Source organism: Aptenodytes forsteri, unplaced genomic scaffold (genome assembly GCF_000699145.1).
Source record: "Aptenodytes forsteri isolate BGI_AS27 unplaced genomic scaffold, ASM69914v1 Scaffold156, whole genome shotgun sequence".
Taxonomy (NCBI): domain Eukaryota; kingdom Metazoa; phylum Chordata; class Aves; order Sphenisciformes; family Spheniscidae; genus Aptenodytes; species Aptenodytes forsteri.
Genome location: NW_008794166.1, coordinates 192,755 through 209,545, shown reverse-complemented (window position 1 = coordinate 209,545; position 16,791 = coordinate 192,755). Strand labels below are relative to the sequence as shown.

Sequence of the window (16,791 nt, the reverse complement as noted above, 5' to 3'; positions counted from 1 at the left end):
AGGAGAGGTGCAGCCGTGTTTGTGCTGTGGTAATTGCAGTACCTTATGAGCACAAATTATACTGTTCATGTACAAAAGCTGGTACGTCTGTGTGGTATTGCTGTGCAGCCCTAATAGCTTGGGTTGGTGCTAACTCGGGGACAGCAGCACTGCAGGGTGTAAGCACAATTTGTGTTGTGTAATATAATGCCTAATAGCGTTAGGCACAACGTTGCCTCCAGATCTACGTTGATGTAACTTCTGGATTTTTTTCTTCATAGATAGTGAAGGAGGGGGAATGGTTCTTTTTAGACTTAACTATTTATCCACACAGATAGCCTTTTCTGTTCCGACAGCTTTCGTCAGCTCTCAGTGTGCTTGTATGTCTTGTGTAGCAAAGTAAGTTTGTTTGAGTTTAGTACAAGTGCAGCTGAGAATTGTAGGTGCTCTTTTTTCCTGAAGAGTGAGCTGATGAAACTTTTTTTTCCTACCCAACCTCTTTCTGAAGATAAGCACGCTTGAGATCTTAAACCTGGAAGACCAAGGAGCCCTCTTGAGCGATGATGAGATCTTTGCCAGTCGCCAGACTGGGAAACACACCTGCATGGCCTTGCGTAGATACTTTGAGGCTCACCTGGCTATCAAACTTGAACAGGTGAAGCAGTCGCTCCAACGCACTGAAGGTGGCATTCTGGTCCATCCGCAGCCCCCCTACAAGGTGAGCAGCATGTTGGGAGCTTTTAACGTGGTCGTTGCATTTTTCAAGCAAATCCGAGCTGCGGGAATATGTGGATGTCCTTTGAAGCCAGTGGAATAACTAGGCAGTGTACAATTTATGGGGATTTTTTTTATTTGTACTTTTTTCCTGCCTTGTGGAATGACACCGCAATAGAAAAATACAGAAGAGCCTTTGAGGTTAATCTGAGCTATGTTTGATTAAGGTTCCTGCTCATCTGCTGTGGTTCCCCTTCCATCTCTCACAAACTTAAGTTAAAGGCAGGTTATTTTTGATACTCATGGGTTTTTCTATGCCTTTAATCTCTGAAAGGACAAAATCTGTATGTATAGAAAAGTGCATAATGTTGAAAAACTTGGAAATAAGTTTGATAAGGACAACTGAAATGTGTCTTTTGGAAGCCATAGTTTTTAGGAATGACCTGGGAGATTCTTGTGTTGGCCATGACTCTTTTTTTTTCCTACTTTCTCCCAGCAAAGTGATTTTTTTTTCAAAACACCTGGATTATTCTTGTGTTGGCCATGACTTTTTTTTTTACTTTTCTCCCAGCAAAGTGATTTTTTTTTCAAAAAAACAATTTTATGGCTGCTTGCTTTGAGGGAGCACATTCACCTGTGGTTTCTGGTTTAATTTATGATGGTTTTCTAGAAGAGCTGAAATAAGAAAACATAAGGGTTTTTTTGCTTCTGCAAAAATCACTTATTTTCAGTAACTAAAGGAATGTGTGTAAGCTGTTGCCACCTTGTGTAATTTTAAAAAAATTTTATTGAAAGGCAAGCTTGTTAGGAATTTCCTTTTTTCTTTAGTATGTTTTGTAGTCAGAACTTAGAAACTGTAATTGAATTTTTTTTTTGCAGCCTTTCTTAATACTTTAGCATAAATTTATTTTGAATGATGGTCTAGTAACTACTAGATTAGTAGCTTAAAAGCAGAGTAGAATTTTAATTTAATGTAACTTTTTTTTCTTCTTTTTAAATTGACCTAAGCCTTCTAGGACTGCAAAGAAACTTAAAGGATAGTATTCTTAAGCTTATTATTGTATGTTATAGTGACAATTGCTGTATTCTTTTATAGTTGGGGAATAAACCAGAAAGTAAATACTTCATCTGCAAGGAACAGTGTTAGTCTAATCTTCGTGGATGCAGTTTTCAGTTAAATCCCAGCAGTGGGGGACTTGATGTGCAAGTTTAACCCCTGTGATCTCTTTTTAATGCTTCCAACTCACTTCCCTGCAGGCCTGTTCGTATACTCACGAGCAGATTGTAGAGATGATGGAGTTCCTGATCGAATATGGTCCAGCACAGCTCTACTGGGAGCCAGCAGAGGTTTTTCTCAAATTGTCTTGTGTCCAACTCATGCTTCAGCTCATTTCAATAGCATGCAACTGGAAGACATACTATGCAAGGTGAGCTGTTTGCTGTAGTACTGAATTTTAGTGCAGTAAGTTGTGACTCTTGGGCAGGATATTACACTTCTAGATTTTCCTCCTCTCTGATAGCATTTAAAACAGACAGACACATACTGGTTAGTGCTGTTAGGGCCTGTGCTGTGGCTATACAGTGCTTATGAAAGTTAACACCATGGAAAGCAGGACTAAAATCTTGAGGTAGAGAGGGATGTCATGAGATTTCTGAAGAGCCAAAATGCCTCAGGCCTTTGATTTCAGAGAAATCAGCATCATAGTAGAGCTTAATCACAATTCTGTGCCACTTTCTGTCTCAAAATGTATTTACCTTTTTGTTAGAGAAAGGCTAGAAAACCTTCAAAGTAGAGGGTGAAATCAAGACATAGCTTAATCCTGGAAAGAGGTGGAATATCTGTTTGGATGTAGTAAGTTTAGCTGACTCAAGCGAGGACACTGTGTATCACTGTTGATTTGTTGGTATTTGAAGTTTACTGAGCAGATATAACTGTGCAAAGGAATTATATGAATATGCAACAAGCCAGCATTTGAGAGAGGAAAAAGACTGAAGATTGTTACTGTGCATTGCTCAGGTTCATGTCCCTGGATGATATGCTACCAGCTGTTAAACTCAACATGTTGGTAGAGGGGCTCACCTTGTGATGCCACTCTTAAGTTTCTCCCTTGTCTTTGGCCACAGACAAGCTGTGGGGGCACCATGATACTCTGTTATCTTTCTGTGGCACCTCTTCCCCACACCTCCCAACCTAAAAAAAATCTGCAGCATCCCTACTGTTAGAAAAGAAAGGGAGCTGCCACCAGGCTCTGATAGGATACCATTAGGATCTTGTCCCCAGTTCAAAAGGAGGATGGGTGCAAAGTTCCAGCCTCTGTTTATCCTAATGACCATCTGCTCCCCAGAGCGAAGCCATAGTCCTCTCCAGAGATATGTTCACTGCTGAGTCACTCTCTGCTATAACTAGTTGTCATCAGCTGTATTCTTGTCACCAGGACTCCCTCCTTATTTCTGCCGCCTGCAGGAGCTCCTTGCCTAACTTAACTTGAAAGAACTTTGAAATCTGTTTTGCTTCTGCAGTCCCCTGCCTCCCTTTCTCTCTCTCAGGTTGCACTCTCCTGGGTAGTTTCTGTTCTCCTGTTTCTTACTCTCTGCAGTAATTGCTAGCTGGGTTAACTCCTACCTTTCCATACAGGCTTACAAACCTTCGCTGCTTTTTCTTGCATTGTTCTGCTCTTCCACCTCTTGCTTAACAGCCCTTTTCTTCCACACACCTGTGTCTCTCTTAAACTGGTGCCTGAGTTGATGCCTTTTTCCCTACCGCAATTGTCTGTTTTACTGCTAAAGAGTTTCCCTTCACTTCAGAAAAACTTCCTTTCTAGTTGACGGGTGACAGAGTATTTTAGGCAGCAGTGTTTCCCAACTAAGACGTAGAGTTAGATTAGATTGAGAAGCTTAATTTAGAATGCTTTTGTAGATAAGTCTTAACGTTCTTATTTTTATAAATACAAAATTACAGTGCTTTTAGGAGCCTGTGGGCAGGGTGGGATAGATGTTGACAGACTGCAGGCAATGGTGTGCATGTGAACACTGCCTTCTGTGGAGATCAACCCTTTAAGAGTGTAACATTCTAAAATCAAAATGCACCATCAAATACATCAGATGTGACTGATTTACTCCTATTTGTTGGAGTAGAGTAGATTGAGTACTATTTTATGTTATTGAAATAACTCTGTATGTACACCTCTAAGAACTCCTTCTGTTGTTGTCTTCCAGGAATGACACAGTACGATATGCTTTGGATGTACTAGCCATCCTGACTGTGGTTCCTAAAATCCAGTTGCAGCTGGCAGAACCTGTGGATGTGTTAGATGAAGCTGGATCTACTGTTTCCACTGTGGGTAAGCTGAATATGGTCCTGGTGACTTACACTCTTATCAATTGTCTTCTGCTACATGGTTTTTCAGTTGGCTGTTTCTCACCTACAGTGAGGCAAGGGTTAAAATAATTCATGTATTCAGAGTTATTGTCAGGGAGGCAAAAAAATGGGGGAGTAGACTGTGGTTAAAATTGTGTCATGATTAGCACTGTGGTTGGATTACAAATTTGAAGGCATGGTCTTCGACTCGCGCTTGTTTTCAAGAGCTCATTAAATACAGATGGAGGCAAATCTACTTTTGTAATGGAACTATTCGGTTCCCTCAGCTTCTCAGAAATTTAGGTCTCCTGGGGATATATTTGAGAATATGGGAGAGGAACAATTATTGCTATTTATTTGAGTTGTGCTCTAACTGGCTACCTGCAGATTCAGTATGCAATTGAATGAGATGTGCCTGGATCGGCTCTAAGGCTTATGCATTAAATGGGGCGTGACTTTTTTTTAAGAAAAGAAAAATAGAAGTTGAGCAGAGTACTAGATATAGGCAAAAGACAATTTCTTTTGCACAAAACCTTTCTCTAGGCAGAACACCAATTCTTTCTTGAGTGAGGGTTTTGATCTTCTGAAGCAGACATGAAACTAACAGGAACTCTGTCGGGGGAGGAGGGGGGAACAAACCCAAAGTCTCATTTTTGCCTGACTCCTTTTGGAAGCTGTGATACGATTTATTTTTTTCCCTTCATAACACGGTCCCCTTCCTTCCGCTGTGTTTCCACTTTGTTAGTATTTGTACAAGAGAGTTGCTTTCTGCAGTAAGAATCAGAGGCATGCCTGTGCATCTTTCCCTGTGCCAGGTAGCTCAGATTTTGTGTTCCTGGGCCATGCCTGATCACCTTCTCTGAAAGATTGTTTGACTCCCTACGTACTGATGATGAAGTGGAGGAGCATCAGTGTAGGAAAACATTTTGCCAGGGAGGTAGAAGAATACATCTTAGGCTAGTTAGCAGAACTCAAATTCCCAGAATGAAGAGAATTACCTATTTCCCTCAAATTTGTTGAAGACTCCCTTACTTGTCTGATGAGCTGTGTAAGATACATTTTTAGAGTACTAAAGAAACTATTTCTTTCCCTCACTAGGTATTAGTATCATCCTTGGAGTTGCTGAGGGTGAATTTTTCATCCATGATGCTGAGATTCAGAAATCAGCCCTTCAGATCATCATCAATTGTGTATGTGGCCCAGATAATCGGATCTCCAGTATTGGCAAATTCATCTCTGGAACTCCTCGGCGAAAGCTTCCTCAGGCCCCCAAGAGCAGTGAGCACACGTTAGCTAAGATGTGGAATGTGGTACAATCCAACAATGGCATCAAAGTGCTGCTGTCATTGCTGTCTATAAAGATGCCGATCACGGACGCGGATCAGATCCGAGCATTAGCCTGCAAAGCCTTGGTGGGTCTCTCACGCAGCAGTACTGTCCGGCAGATTATCAGCAAGCTCCCCCTCTTCAGCAGCTGTCAAATTCAGCAGCTGATGAAAGAGCCGGTGCTTCAGGACAAGCGCAGCGAGCATGTGAAGTTCTGCAAATATGCTGCTGAGCTGATAGAGCGTGTCTCGGGGAAGCCATTGCTGATTGGCACAGATGTCTCTCTGGCTCGGTTGCAGAAAGCGGATGTGGTGGCCCAGTCAAGGATCACGTTTCCTGAGAAGGAGCTGCTGCTCCTGATTCGGAACCATCTCATCTCTAAGGGCCTAGGAGAAACTGCATCTGTCCTTACTAAAGAGGCTGACCTACCCATGACTGCAGCATCTCATTCATCTGCCTTCACCCCTGTTGCGGCTGCTGCCTCTCCTGTGACCCTGCCTCGCACTCCTCGCATAGCTAATGGCATCTCGGCCCGTTTGAGTAGCCACACTTCTGTAGGTTCCACTGCCACCTCTGTCCACGCTCAGGCAAGGCCGTCTGCATCCCAAGGTCCACTTGCCCTTCCAGGCCCTTCTTATGCCAGCAACTCTCCTCTGATTGGCAGGATTAGCTTTGTCAGGGAGAGGCCATCTCCCTGCAACGGCAGAAAAATCAGAGTGTTGCGACAAAAATCGGACCATGGCGCCTACAGCCAGAGCCCAGCTATCAAAAAGCAGCTGGACAGACACCTTCCTTCCCCACCCACGCTGGACAGTATAATCACAGAGTACCTTAGGGAGCAGCATGCCCGCTGCAAGAACCCTGTTGCCACCTGTCCCCCTTTCTCTCTCTTTACTCCCCACCAGTGTCCTGAGCCAAAACAGAGGCGCCAAGCGCCAACTAACTTTACCTCACGGCTGACCCGCAGGGCAGCCTTTCCGAAGTACGGAGGGGTGGATGGTGGCTGCTTTGATAGACACCTTATATTTAGCAGGTAAGGAAGAAAAGTGTTTCTTGATCCCTCTCAGGATGTACCCTGTGCCAAAAAGCCTTACCTGGATTCAGGCTGTGCAGACCCACAGCGGAGTATCCTTGGAAAGAAAAGTGTTTTAATTCAACAGTGACAAGTGGGAGAGCCTTGAAAGGCACTTTTAGAAGTTGTTCTGTTTCTCTTGTCCTTAGTACTGATCCTTAGTACGTAAAGCACGCTTTATTTTCAGTATCATGTTAATTTGTTAGCAACATTGACTAATGAAGGTCATAGCTCTTTGTTCTCCTTTGGAAGGTAAGTATGTAACACCAGTTTTACATGAGACTGTAGCATAACCTTGAGGATGGTTGGCTGACAGATGCAGGACAGTGGAATCCATATTTTGCTCTTGCAGCTGAATCCGCAGCACTGCAAGTTGCTAGCCTCCTTATGCGGCCTTTCTTTGCTGAGGTTAAATTGGAAGATGATGTAAAGTTTATAAAAATAAAGATGACACATAGATGACAGCATCTTCACAGTGAAACCAGTATCACCTTGCGAAATTACGATGACAGGAGGTTATTTGGCTGATGTGCCTTGTCTTCTTGTGTTGAGTGTTTCAGAACTGGTCGAAAATTTTTTACTAGCTGTCTGTACTTATCCAGGTGACAACATTACAGGTTTTCCATCAATCCAACTTTGAAGACGGATTCCAACTGCTTCAACTTAACGATGTGCTTTAACAGAAGTACTTATTAGTGCAAAACAAACCCTGAAATGTTGCAAACGCTGTTGTAACATACTTGAGCACTAGTCTTACAACTGACGCTTATCTTGTCCTAGAAGAAAGCTATAACTTGTACCTACATGACTTTTAAGGGCTGGATTTAATATCATCACACAGCATTTCAGTTTTGCTTTTCTTCTGTCTTTCGGGTGACTCTTGTATTTCTACCTTCTCCAGGTTCCGTCCGATTTCTGTGTTCAGGGAAGCAAATGAGGATGAGAGTGGCTTTACCTGTTGCGCGTTTTCTGCAAGAGAACGATTCTTGATGCTGGGTACTTGCACGGGGCAGTTGAAACTCTATAATGTATTCAGTGGACAGGAAGCCCCCCCCCCCCCCTGCCATAACTCTGCCATCACGCACCTTGAGCCATCCAGGGTAAGTAATCAAAGACCTGTTCTGAGTTTTAGAAGTTCTCGCAGCCTAAGCCCTGATACGTTTTGGGCCCATCTGGATATGTACATCTAGAATGCACCTACTGGCTGGCCTGCAATGCCTGTCATTAAAGTACTTGTAATAGTTAGCATACTCCCTCTCTGTGAGTTCTACAATTATTTTTTTCTTCCCAAGATAGTAGAGAAGATGCCCGGTAGCTGTGTGCCTTCCTAAGTAATGAATATGTGTCTGGAAGTGGAAAATGCTTAAACTGACTATGTTTTTAAGATAAACGTGAGATAAGATATCAGAGTTTATATAACCTCCCTTTGTTGGAGAAAGAAATCCTTTGGGGGATGATTCTAGGAAGAAATAAAAGGTAACTGATTTATAAGCAGAATGAACTCCACTCACAGGGCATCAAAGTTCAGGCATGGATTATCCTGATGATATCTGCTATTAACATCACAGATCGTTCCCATTGTTATCTGTAACATTTTTCTTTGTCTGCCAAGGGCTCTTTATATTATACATAGTATTAGATACCTAGACTTTATCCCCATAGGAGCAGTTTAGTAAGCACAAAATCTGCTACAGTTCCTAAATTCATCTTGTAAGTGTAAGTTAAAGTGTACAGGTAAAATGATAACCTCTGTTTTCCCTGGTGTTCTTTTCCCTTCCTCACCCTTCACTTTCATCTGGAAATACAGGATGGATCTTTATTGCTGACATCTGCTACGTGGAGCCAACCTCTGTCTGCATTGTGGGGAATGAAGTCTGTCTTTGATATGAAGTAGGTATACTCTGATCCAGCTGTGGGGTATGTTGCAGTTAGAGGAACCATTCAATATAGGCAGAAACCCTAAGAACAAACTCTATGAAAGAACAGTACAGCACGCTTCTCACAATGTGTCTTGTGAAAAAATAAAATGTGCTCCCTTTCTTATGTTTAGTATCTTCCCTATTTTAATGGGTACAGACAGCTTTGCTAAATTCTAACTACTAAAGTCCTATTTAATGCAAGATAGATTGGTAAAGTCACTGTTGTCCCTGAAGGCAAAGTAATATGTTTGTATTTTTATTCTCATGTTTGTAAATTATCTTGGCAACCTTTCTGTAGCCAGTTACAGAATTTTACTAGCATGGTGATTTGCATGGTGAAATTTTCAGACCTGTATACAAGCTATTTCAGAGCTGGATAAAGCTATTTAAAATTGATTTCAGTATTTACAGTTGTTTCTTCCCATAAAAAAATGGGTGGAAGGCTCTTCATTTTTAAAAGGTTTGACTGTTGTCTACCTTAGTTGGAAGCAACGGTTTTGGTGTGACCTGTTTTAGGTCAGCTAGAGGGCATTCTTCAGATAAAGTTTAATGTGCCTTAGGCCTGCATGTGCATTTGAACGTTCATGATGCCATTCATTGCTCACTCTTCTAAATAGTGTTATGTTTATGACAGGCCCTGTTGCAGTAGTAATTTGATGACAAGTCTGTGAAGTTGTTGCTTCTGTTTTTTTCACTGGTCTGCTGTAAAGGCTTTGTCTGTAACAGGTATTTTCCTGCAAATGCCAGTGGAGCATTTTTGCATTGTAGTATGCCATGGTCAATGGCGAAGGAGAGTCTTTTCTACGTTTTCAGTTTTCTGCATTGTTGAAACCTCTGCTGGAGGTGTTGAGGTAGTGTTTGGTTCACACAGGCGGTTTGAATCTGCAGTTCCTTGACTTCTTCACTGACTCTATCTACAGGCATTCCTTCCCTGATGACCAGTATGTGGAGTTCAGCAAGCACTCTCAGGATAGGGTCATTGGCACAAAAGGAGACATTGCCCATGTAAGTACCAGTAAAGGTCATGGTTGTGAAGCTGTGACAAGAATATTATTCTTCACAGGACATTTATTAACAGATCTGGGTGCTCTGTGTAACTGATGAACTAAGAGGCTTTAGAGGAAGGCTTTGAAAGTGTCAAATAACTTCTCCCTGTGTCTAAGGGTGTAAACTTGACCATTCCAAACCAGCTGTAGCACAAGCAGTGTGCAATGTGTTGCCTCTGTGGTTAGTATTCTGGGCAATTGTAAAATCTGCTTTGTTTTGTTCATTTGAGAGAGGTCGTGCAGGACTTCCCCCCCTGCCCGAAGTTGCCTCCTTTGCCTTATTTTTCAGTAATAGTAGTAGTAATAATAAAAGTTGCACTGTAAACAGTAGTTCAGTCAACAGCTGTGGGAAATGGCCTATTAAAAGTGTCGTCCTTTTGCCCCCACACAAATTTGCAGCTTGCTTTTGGGTAATTTAATTTTACCAATATATTTTCAGACAATGCTGTTGTAGGGTTTTGTATGAATACGTGCAAATTTGACAGACACAGTCTTCAGAGTGCTTCTGCTTCTTCTCGGTGCTAATTTGCATTCATTATAGGCACTGTCTCTTTTGGAAGAGTATTTGCATAAAAAACTGTCATGAAACATAACATATTCAAATTATTTATGATTTTACTTACTGCCCTTGATTTGTTTAAGCAAACTGTCCATTCCTGCCCAGTTTTTAACTTGGATTTATCTGGAAGTCAGATCAGTTTGTGTATTGTGTTTATCTGGTAAACAGATTTGTTTTCCAATTCTAGAGAATTTTTTTCCTCTCTAAGTTTGAACGAGAGCTAGGCTCTGAGGAATGTTACAGATCAAATTTATCTGAGAAGATGGTCATAAACCCTTCGTACTAGTTAAAGCCCTTTTTATATTTTTATCTTCCAACAGTTTGTTGGGGCAAAGCTCAGAAAGTTGCCGTTCCATGTAAACGCCAGGAATTTTAACTCGTTTCTATAGTTTCTGGCTTTTTTTTTTCCCCCTCGCTGTGTGCTTTGGAGTTTTTATGTTTGTAAATACCATCTGCTCTGAAAGCAGTTCCATTTCTGAAACAGTGGTACCTTGTGACCGCAGCTTCCCAGCCCACTTCTTGTAATGGGGTTAGTTTCTTTGGAACTAATCCTGATTGTATTGAAATACATCAGTGAACCTACAGTAAGCTAAGTACTGGCCAAAACGTGTTTTGAGACTTGGTTCCAGCTGTGAAAAACTATTAAAAGACTGGCAGGAAGGGTTATCTTTGGAATGCTCTCACCTGAAATGAAAAAGCAAAATGGAAAATTGGGTGATTCTGGAAACAATTTAGAAGGGGGAACGTGGGGTGATCTTAGGCACAGGTACATTACAAATTGTGACTAATCTTTCTTTTTCTTTTTAATCTAAAAGATCTATGATATTCAGACTGGCAACAAGCTATTGACTCTGTTTAACCCAGATCTTGCCAACAACTACAAGAAGAACTGTGCCACGTTTAACCCCACTGATGACCTTGTCCTAAATGATGGTGTCCTCTGGGATGTCAGATCGGCACAAGCCATCCACAAGTTTGACAAATTCAACATGACCATCAGTGGTGTTTTCCATCCCAATGGGCTAGAGGTCATAGTCAACACAGAAATTGTATCCTTTGGCCACTGTGGTAACCGATGTGCTGGGACCTAAAGAATTTGTATTGATAAACAAGTAGCTGTTTGCAGAAGTTGTATTAATGGACTGCTGTGTTACAGGTTATGTATGCTAACAACAGTTTTCGTCTGTGAATCAAGTAAGTAGGGACTGTCAGACAGTTAGCTAATTTAAATCTAGATTCTGTCTCTGATATGGCCTAGAGGAAATACTTAACACGCAGAGAAAGCAAGAGAGATTTTCTTTTCTAACGTACTCTTGTGGTACCTCTGCTCTCTTCCCACCCATTACCAAGATCAACCTTGAAGCTACTGCAGTAACCTCTTATGACTGGGAATGACATTTTGAGTAAGAGCTCTTTCAGTTTGAACACGTGGAAGGGATTGTGGTGCTGGAATCTGACTCCGGTTCTGTCATATTTGCAAGAGGGTGGCAATGAGGTTTCTTGAACGCAATTAATCAGTTGTTTGCCACTGTGTTGAAAAGGAAATAGAAACTTTCAATTGTTTGTTGCTCCTTAGCCTGTATTTTTTCAGTGGGACCTCCGAACTTTCCATTTGTTGCACACGGTACCTGCACTGGATCAGTGTCGTGTGGTCTTCAACTATACTGGCACAGTTATGTATGGAGGTAGGACTTCTCAGTCTTCTATTACTCTCCTTGGTCACCTTTGGTTTGAGATAAGTAGATGCTTGTTCAGTGAAATCAGAAGCTTCAGGGAGTCTGTCTTAACTCCAGGCCTTACTGGCATGTGTGAACTGGAATTTTTCAGGAAGTTTATGCTATGTGTATTGCTGGCAAAGACAGTTTTCTCTGACATCAGCAATATCGCAACTCATTTCTGAGATTAAAAATCAACCTATTGAAAAAGAAAATGTGTATAATGACAGATCTGATGATGCTTGAGAAAATAATTTTGTCCTCTGTATTACGTTTCAATGATCTGCGGCATTAATAAAGGCAGCTCTGAAGAGTAGATATTAAATGGGTCTTGCCAAGCTATTAAATAAAAAGAAAATTCATGTCAGAGGCTGATATGATCTTAAGTTGAGTAACGATAGTGACAAATGGAAGGTGTATTTGTGGAATAATCTTTCCTTGTATCAGCTATGTTGCAGGCAGATGATGAAGATGACCTTCTGGAGGAGAGAATGAGAAGTCCCTTTGGCTCTTCTTTCAGGACATTTAATGCAACTGATTATAAACCTATAGGTAAGAGTGAAAGAGGAGCAAACAGCTTGGTCTGGAGGCTTAAAGGTTTACTGAAAGTTCTGCTTAGTAACATTCACTTCCTCCTCCCCTTTGTGTGTATGACAAAACAAATTCTGCTACAGCCCGTTCTGGTTGAAGCACAAGAGTTGGGTTTAACACTGAAATAGGTTCAAGTATCATATCCTGTTCAGCATGTGATTGCCTTACTTGCTACCGTTCAGCAGTTCTGGCTTTATTTTCCTTTCCTCTTTCCAAGTAGGGCATAATCTGAGATAGTAGGTCATTTGGCCAAGATGTCATTGGTCTCATTTCAGGAAGGGCCTTTTTTCTTTTCATTTTCTCTTTTTTTTTTCTTTTTTTTTTTTTTTTTTTTCCCTTTTCCCAGCAGCACTTCCCCATGCTAGTAGTTCAAAACGCTGTCAGTTTGGCCTCCAGCTTGCAAAGCTCCTGGAGCTGAACTAAGTGCTGCTGCAGACATAAACAAATGTGGCTTTTGCTATTGAAAGGAGACATGGCTCACAACCCAGTCCTTTGGTTGCCACCTATCCTGGAAGATTATCTGTTGTTTACTATGCTCAGAGAAGCCAATAAATGTATTATCAGGGGAGGAGGCACTGTGCAGAGCAGGTTAAGAGCTTACCTGGCTATTTTTTATGGCAGTCTCCAAAATTCTATTATTTATTACAGGTTGAATTAGTTACAAACATTCATTTCAATTCTATTTCAGCTGTTGTTTCTTGTCCCAACATTTTATTATCTGCTTTTAGACATACATTGTTAGATCTTTTCTTTCAGCGAGCATTGAGTAATATGCAGTTAACCACTGAGTTTGTTTTGTGATGTTTTCCAGCTACCATAGATGTAAAGCGGAATATCTTTGACTTGTGCACAGACAGCAAGGACTGCTACCTGGCTGTCATTGAGGTAAAGGAGCTAAGAATAAACTCTGGTCTCTGTAGCTGTGGTTTGAGTCCAGTGCTTTTTGTTTCTTTTTAAAACCTTCAGAACTGATGATTCTGGAGTTCCTACTGTTAAATTCATGTCCTAAGTGGTGGTGGTATTTTGATGATGGTAAAGATGCTGTTAGTTTTTTGTTTTCCACCCACGGCAGTCTTGTTTTTCTGCCTCTGATTCCTTAAACTTCCAAACACATTTGCCTCTCTTCTTCAAACACTTCCCACTTTAAAATGTGCAGAGGTTTTCCTTCTCATAAGCATAGAGAGAAGGGTATTTTTTTTCCTATTTATAGCAATAATTTCCTATTAAAATTTGCACTGTATCAAATAACTGGGAAATGCAATCTTCCTGGGGCTCCCCATGGAGCTTTTCTGTGAATCACTCTTATTGTTCCTTTTTCACTTGCCTTCCTAGCAAAATCCCAGAAGCTAAGGATTTGAAGCAAAAATTACTGAGCGAAACTTCTGGTCTGTTAAGGGGGAAGTCAAATTAAACTAATGGGTCTTAAACCTGACTATGTAAGTGCAGTGACTAATTTAAAATCCTGTCGACTTAATACTCTGTGAACCACTGATCCTTACAGACCAAAAAAAGCGAGTCAAGAATTTGTAGTAGGGCAGGCTTCATGTTTAACTACCAAAGTTGGAGTTGCTAAGGTTGTGAGGCCAAGAGATGAAAATTTTCTTTTATAGGAGTCATTGGAAACATTACTTCCTGGCACGTGGCAGCAGTGGTTGCTGGGGTATCAGGCTGCTGTCTTCTGGAACCCTTGCTAGATGACAGCTTTTAGCATTCTCTCAAGGCATATGGTTCAATGATATAATAGGGAGGCAAATTTGAAAGGAAGTGGTGTGCTGTTAGGTGAGAACTAAACCAAATCATGTTAAGGATCCAGTAAAGGTTTTGTTACGTCTACTAGTAAGTGTTTAAGTTGTGGATGATGGAAGCAGAAAGTAGATATTTACATCACTCCTGGGCTGGTCCTTGAAACTAAAAAGACTTGGTGTTAGTGCTAGTTGTACTGCTGCTAGTAAATGGGACGGAAGGAGTTTGGTAATGTTTCTGTAACTGAGATCAGATATAGCACTGAATATGAACGCTGAGCTTAATTCCTGGGGCTAACTGCTGTGTGGGCATCTCGTCTTCAGAATCAAGGGAGCATGGATGCCATGAACATGGATACAGTTTGCAGACTGTATGAAGTGGGCAGGCAGCGTTTGGCAGAAGATGAAGAGGATGAAGAAGAAGATCAGGTGAGAAGTATAGCATTAACCTGGTTGTTCAAGAGTAGCTGTTAGCCATCTACATGTGAGAGGCCACAGGTGTTCATTTATTACCCATAAAGTACAGATGCCTCATTTGGTCTCGCCTAACGTGAAGTAGATCACTTTACTGTCAGCGTAAACTAAGACTATCTATGCAGAACCTGTGTGAACAGTAACTTTGTGCACTGTAAACCGACATGATAATTTATAGCGTATTTATTAATTTCCCTAAGTGTTTCAATCTTGATCAGAAACTTTGCTGTTTGTTCTGCTTGGGTTTTTTTTAAATATTTTGACACCCAGTAGAGAACAGTAGTGTTTTGAGGTTTTCCTTTTTTCAATTCCAAGTCTCATATTTGGGCATAACTTGTCAGCAGTTTCTGAATGAGACACAACTTGTGACTAATGCAGTGAAACTGCACAGTACTTCTACACAGCAAAATGTTTTAAGAATTTTAAAGAAAGCTGTAGGTTTGCATTGGGATGTATTGGTTTTTCTTCTCAGATCAGCCATTTGATCACTGGCAACTTGACAAAAGAGCTAAGAACTGCAGTAAGTGCCCCTCAGGGTGCCGTTGGCAGAATACATGGTAGCACAGAATCCTTACTACAGTACAATGAGAATTAAAGACAAATTTGTAGCTTTTTGGGTGTCAGGTGTTTTTGGTTTTTTGTTTTGTTTTTTTGAACAGGCAAAGACCTTATGCTTCAATTCCCTAAAGATTTTAAATGCATTATTCTCTGCTCTTTGGTGTCTGCATTCTAGTAAATCATATATTTGTATCTCCTGTGAGAAAAGCTGACTTCACCTTTTTCCAAAGAATGCCAGAAGGTAATATTTTGGTGGGTTTTTTCTGTGGAAAGCTGGATTGCTGATACCCTTTCTGCCTCTGAATCTTCCTGTTGCTAGGTTGAAACTTTTACTTTCTAGTTCAGAAGACTGGTTAGCAAATCCCAGGAAAGGGTAATTTTTTTTTGTGGTTAGTTGTTATTATTACAATTTCACTGTATTTCTGAAGATAAAGCAGTAGTTCTGTTTTGCATACACAGTTTGCTGTCCTGTCCTCTCAATGTGCTACAAGGTTGCAGTTGAAGTCTTGGCGTTCTTATGAAATCATTGGTCACTGTTCCTATTCCTAGATTGGATGGATTCAGTTTAGGAACTTTTAGGATGGGTGAAGAGTAGAATTCCTTGGGAAGCAATTAAGGGGGGGTGGAATTACTGTTCCTTCCAAAGTGTTTCTATTTTCTAGCCATCCAGTGCTTGCCTCAGGCAATAGTTTCTATTTTTGTCTCTGCTTCCACTGTTTTTGTTAACATTCAGTATATTTTAGTAAGCTTATTCATATTTTCTTTATAAAATCTCAAAAAAATAGTTTGTAGCAGAAATTGATTTTGCGTTGTACAATGATTAACTAGCAGCTGTCAAGACGCTGTTTTGTGATATCACTGGTAAGTGGTGACTTAAGTGGAGGTCTGTATTTGTATAGGAGGACGCAGTCTGAATGGTGTTGGTTCCAGGCTGCAACACTAGGTACCAAGCAGGTATCTATCATCCATCAGATGTGACTGGGGACGCTTCCTGTCTTAGAAATGGAGGTGGCCCCAGGTAGAATTTAAGTATGCTGAAAGGTTTTCTGTAAAGCTTATGAAGTATTCAAACAAAGCTGCTTCGGGATCGATTTGCAAGCTGAGTGACTAGTTAATATTGCATAACTGCTGCTTTTTGTCGTCTTCGTTTCTGGGGTATATAGATGTTTCCTAGACAGTAACTTTTAGGGATGGTTACAATAAAGTTTCTTTAGTAAGACAGATTTGGTTTTAATATAAACAACACTTATGAACCCAAATTCAATTCAATCTATATATATTTAGCAAAACATAAACTAAACCCCTTGCGCTCTGTCCCGTAGCTGTTCACTGCTGTTCCTCCAGGTTTGTTCTAGTCTTAGGCTTACAAAACACAGCTTTTGTCTCCATAGAGACATCCAGCATTGAGCTAGAATGAGTAGAGGTTTTCCAGAATAAAGATGGAATCTCTCAGGCACACTTGTCTTTTAAGGCCAACAAAAGTAATTTGTTTCCTGATGAACAAGAATTTTCTGTGTATACATATGCTCACACATATGTAGGTGTTTACTACTTGCCTAGTTAGTTTCTGTGATTTAGGCTTTGAAAAACTGGAAATAAACTTTCAAACTTACTGGGACTTCTCACAGATATTCTAAAACACCTTCTAGATAAAAGAAGATGCTTTCTGATCTTTTTCATTAAAATGGTGTGGGGGGCCATCCATCTGAATCAACACTAATCTGATTTCTCTTTGGTC

The 16,791-nt window shown here is 40.8% G+C and overlaps 1 protein-coding gene across 1 annotated transcript in view; it reads left to right on the top strand.

Moving 5' to 3' along the window:
• Positions 1-16,791, top strand: part of DCAF1 (DDB1 and CUL4 associated factor 1) — a 48,819-nt gene that overhangs the window by 16,530 nt on the left and 15,498 nt on the right. Inside the window, exons 10-21 of the mRNA XM_009281073.1 lie at positions 488-697; positions 1,951-2,120; positions 3,910-4,034; positions 5,150-6,410; positions 7,351-7,549; positions 8,257-8,339; positions 9,289-9,373; positions 10,789-11,022; positions 11,565-11,658; positions 12,136-12,240; positions 13,091-13,164; positions 14,346-14,450. Coding sequence (XP_009279348.1) covers positions 488-697; positions 1,951-2,120; positions 3,910-4,034; positions 5,150-6,410; positions 7,351-7,549; positions 8,257-8,339; positions 9,289-9,373; positions 10,789-11,022; positions 11,565-11,658; positions 12,136-12,240; positions 13,091-13,164; positions 14,346-14,450 — 2,745 coding nt within the window. The remainder of the gene's footprint in view (positions 1-487; positions 698-1,950; positions 2,121-3,909; positions 4,035-5,149; positions 6,411-7,350; positions 7,550-8,256; positions 8,340-9,288; positions 9,374-10,788; positions 11,023-11,564; positions 11,659-12,135; positions 12,241-13,090; positions 13,165-14,345; positions 14,451-16,791) is intronic.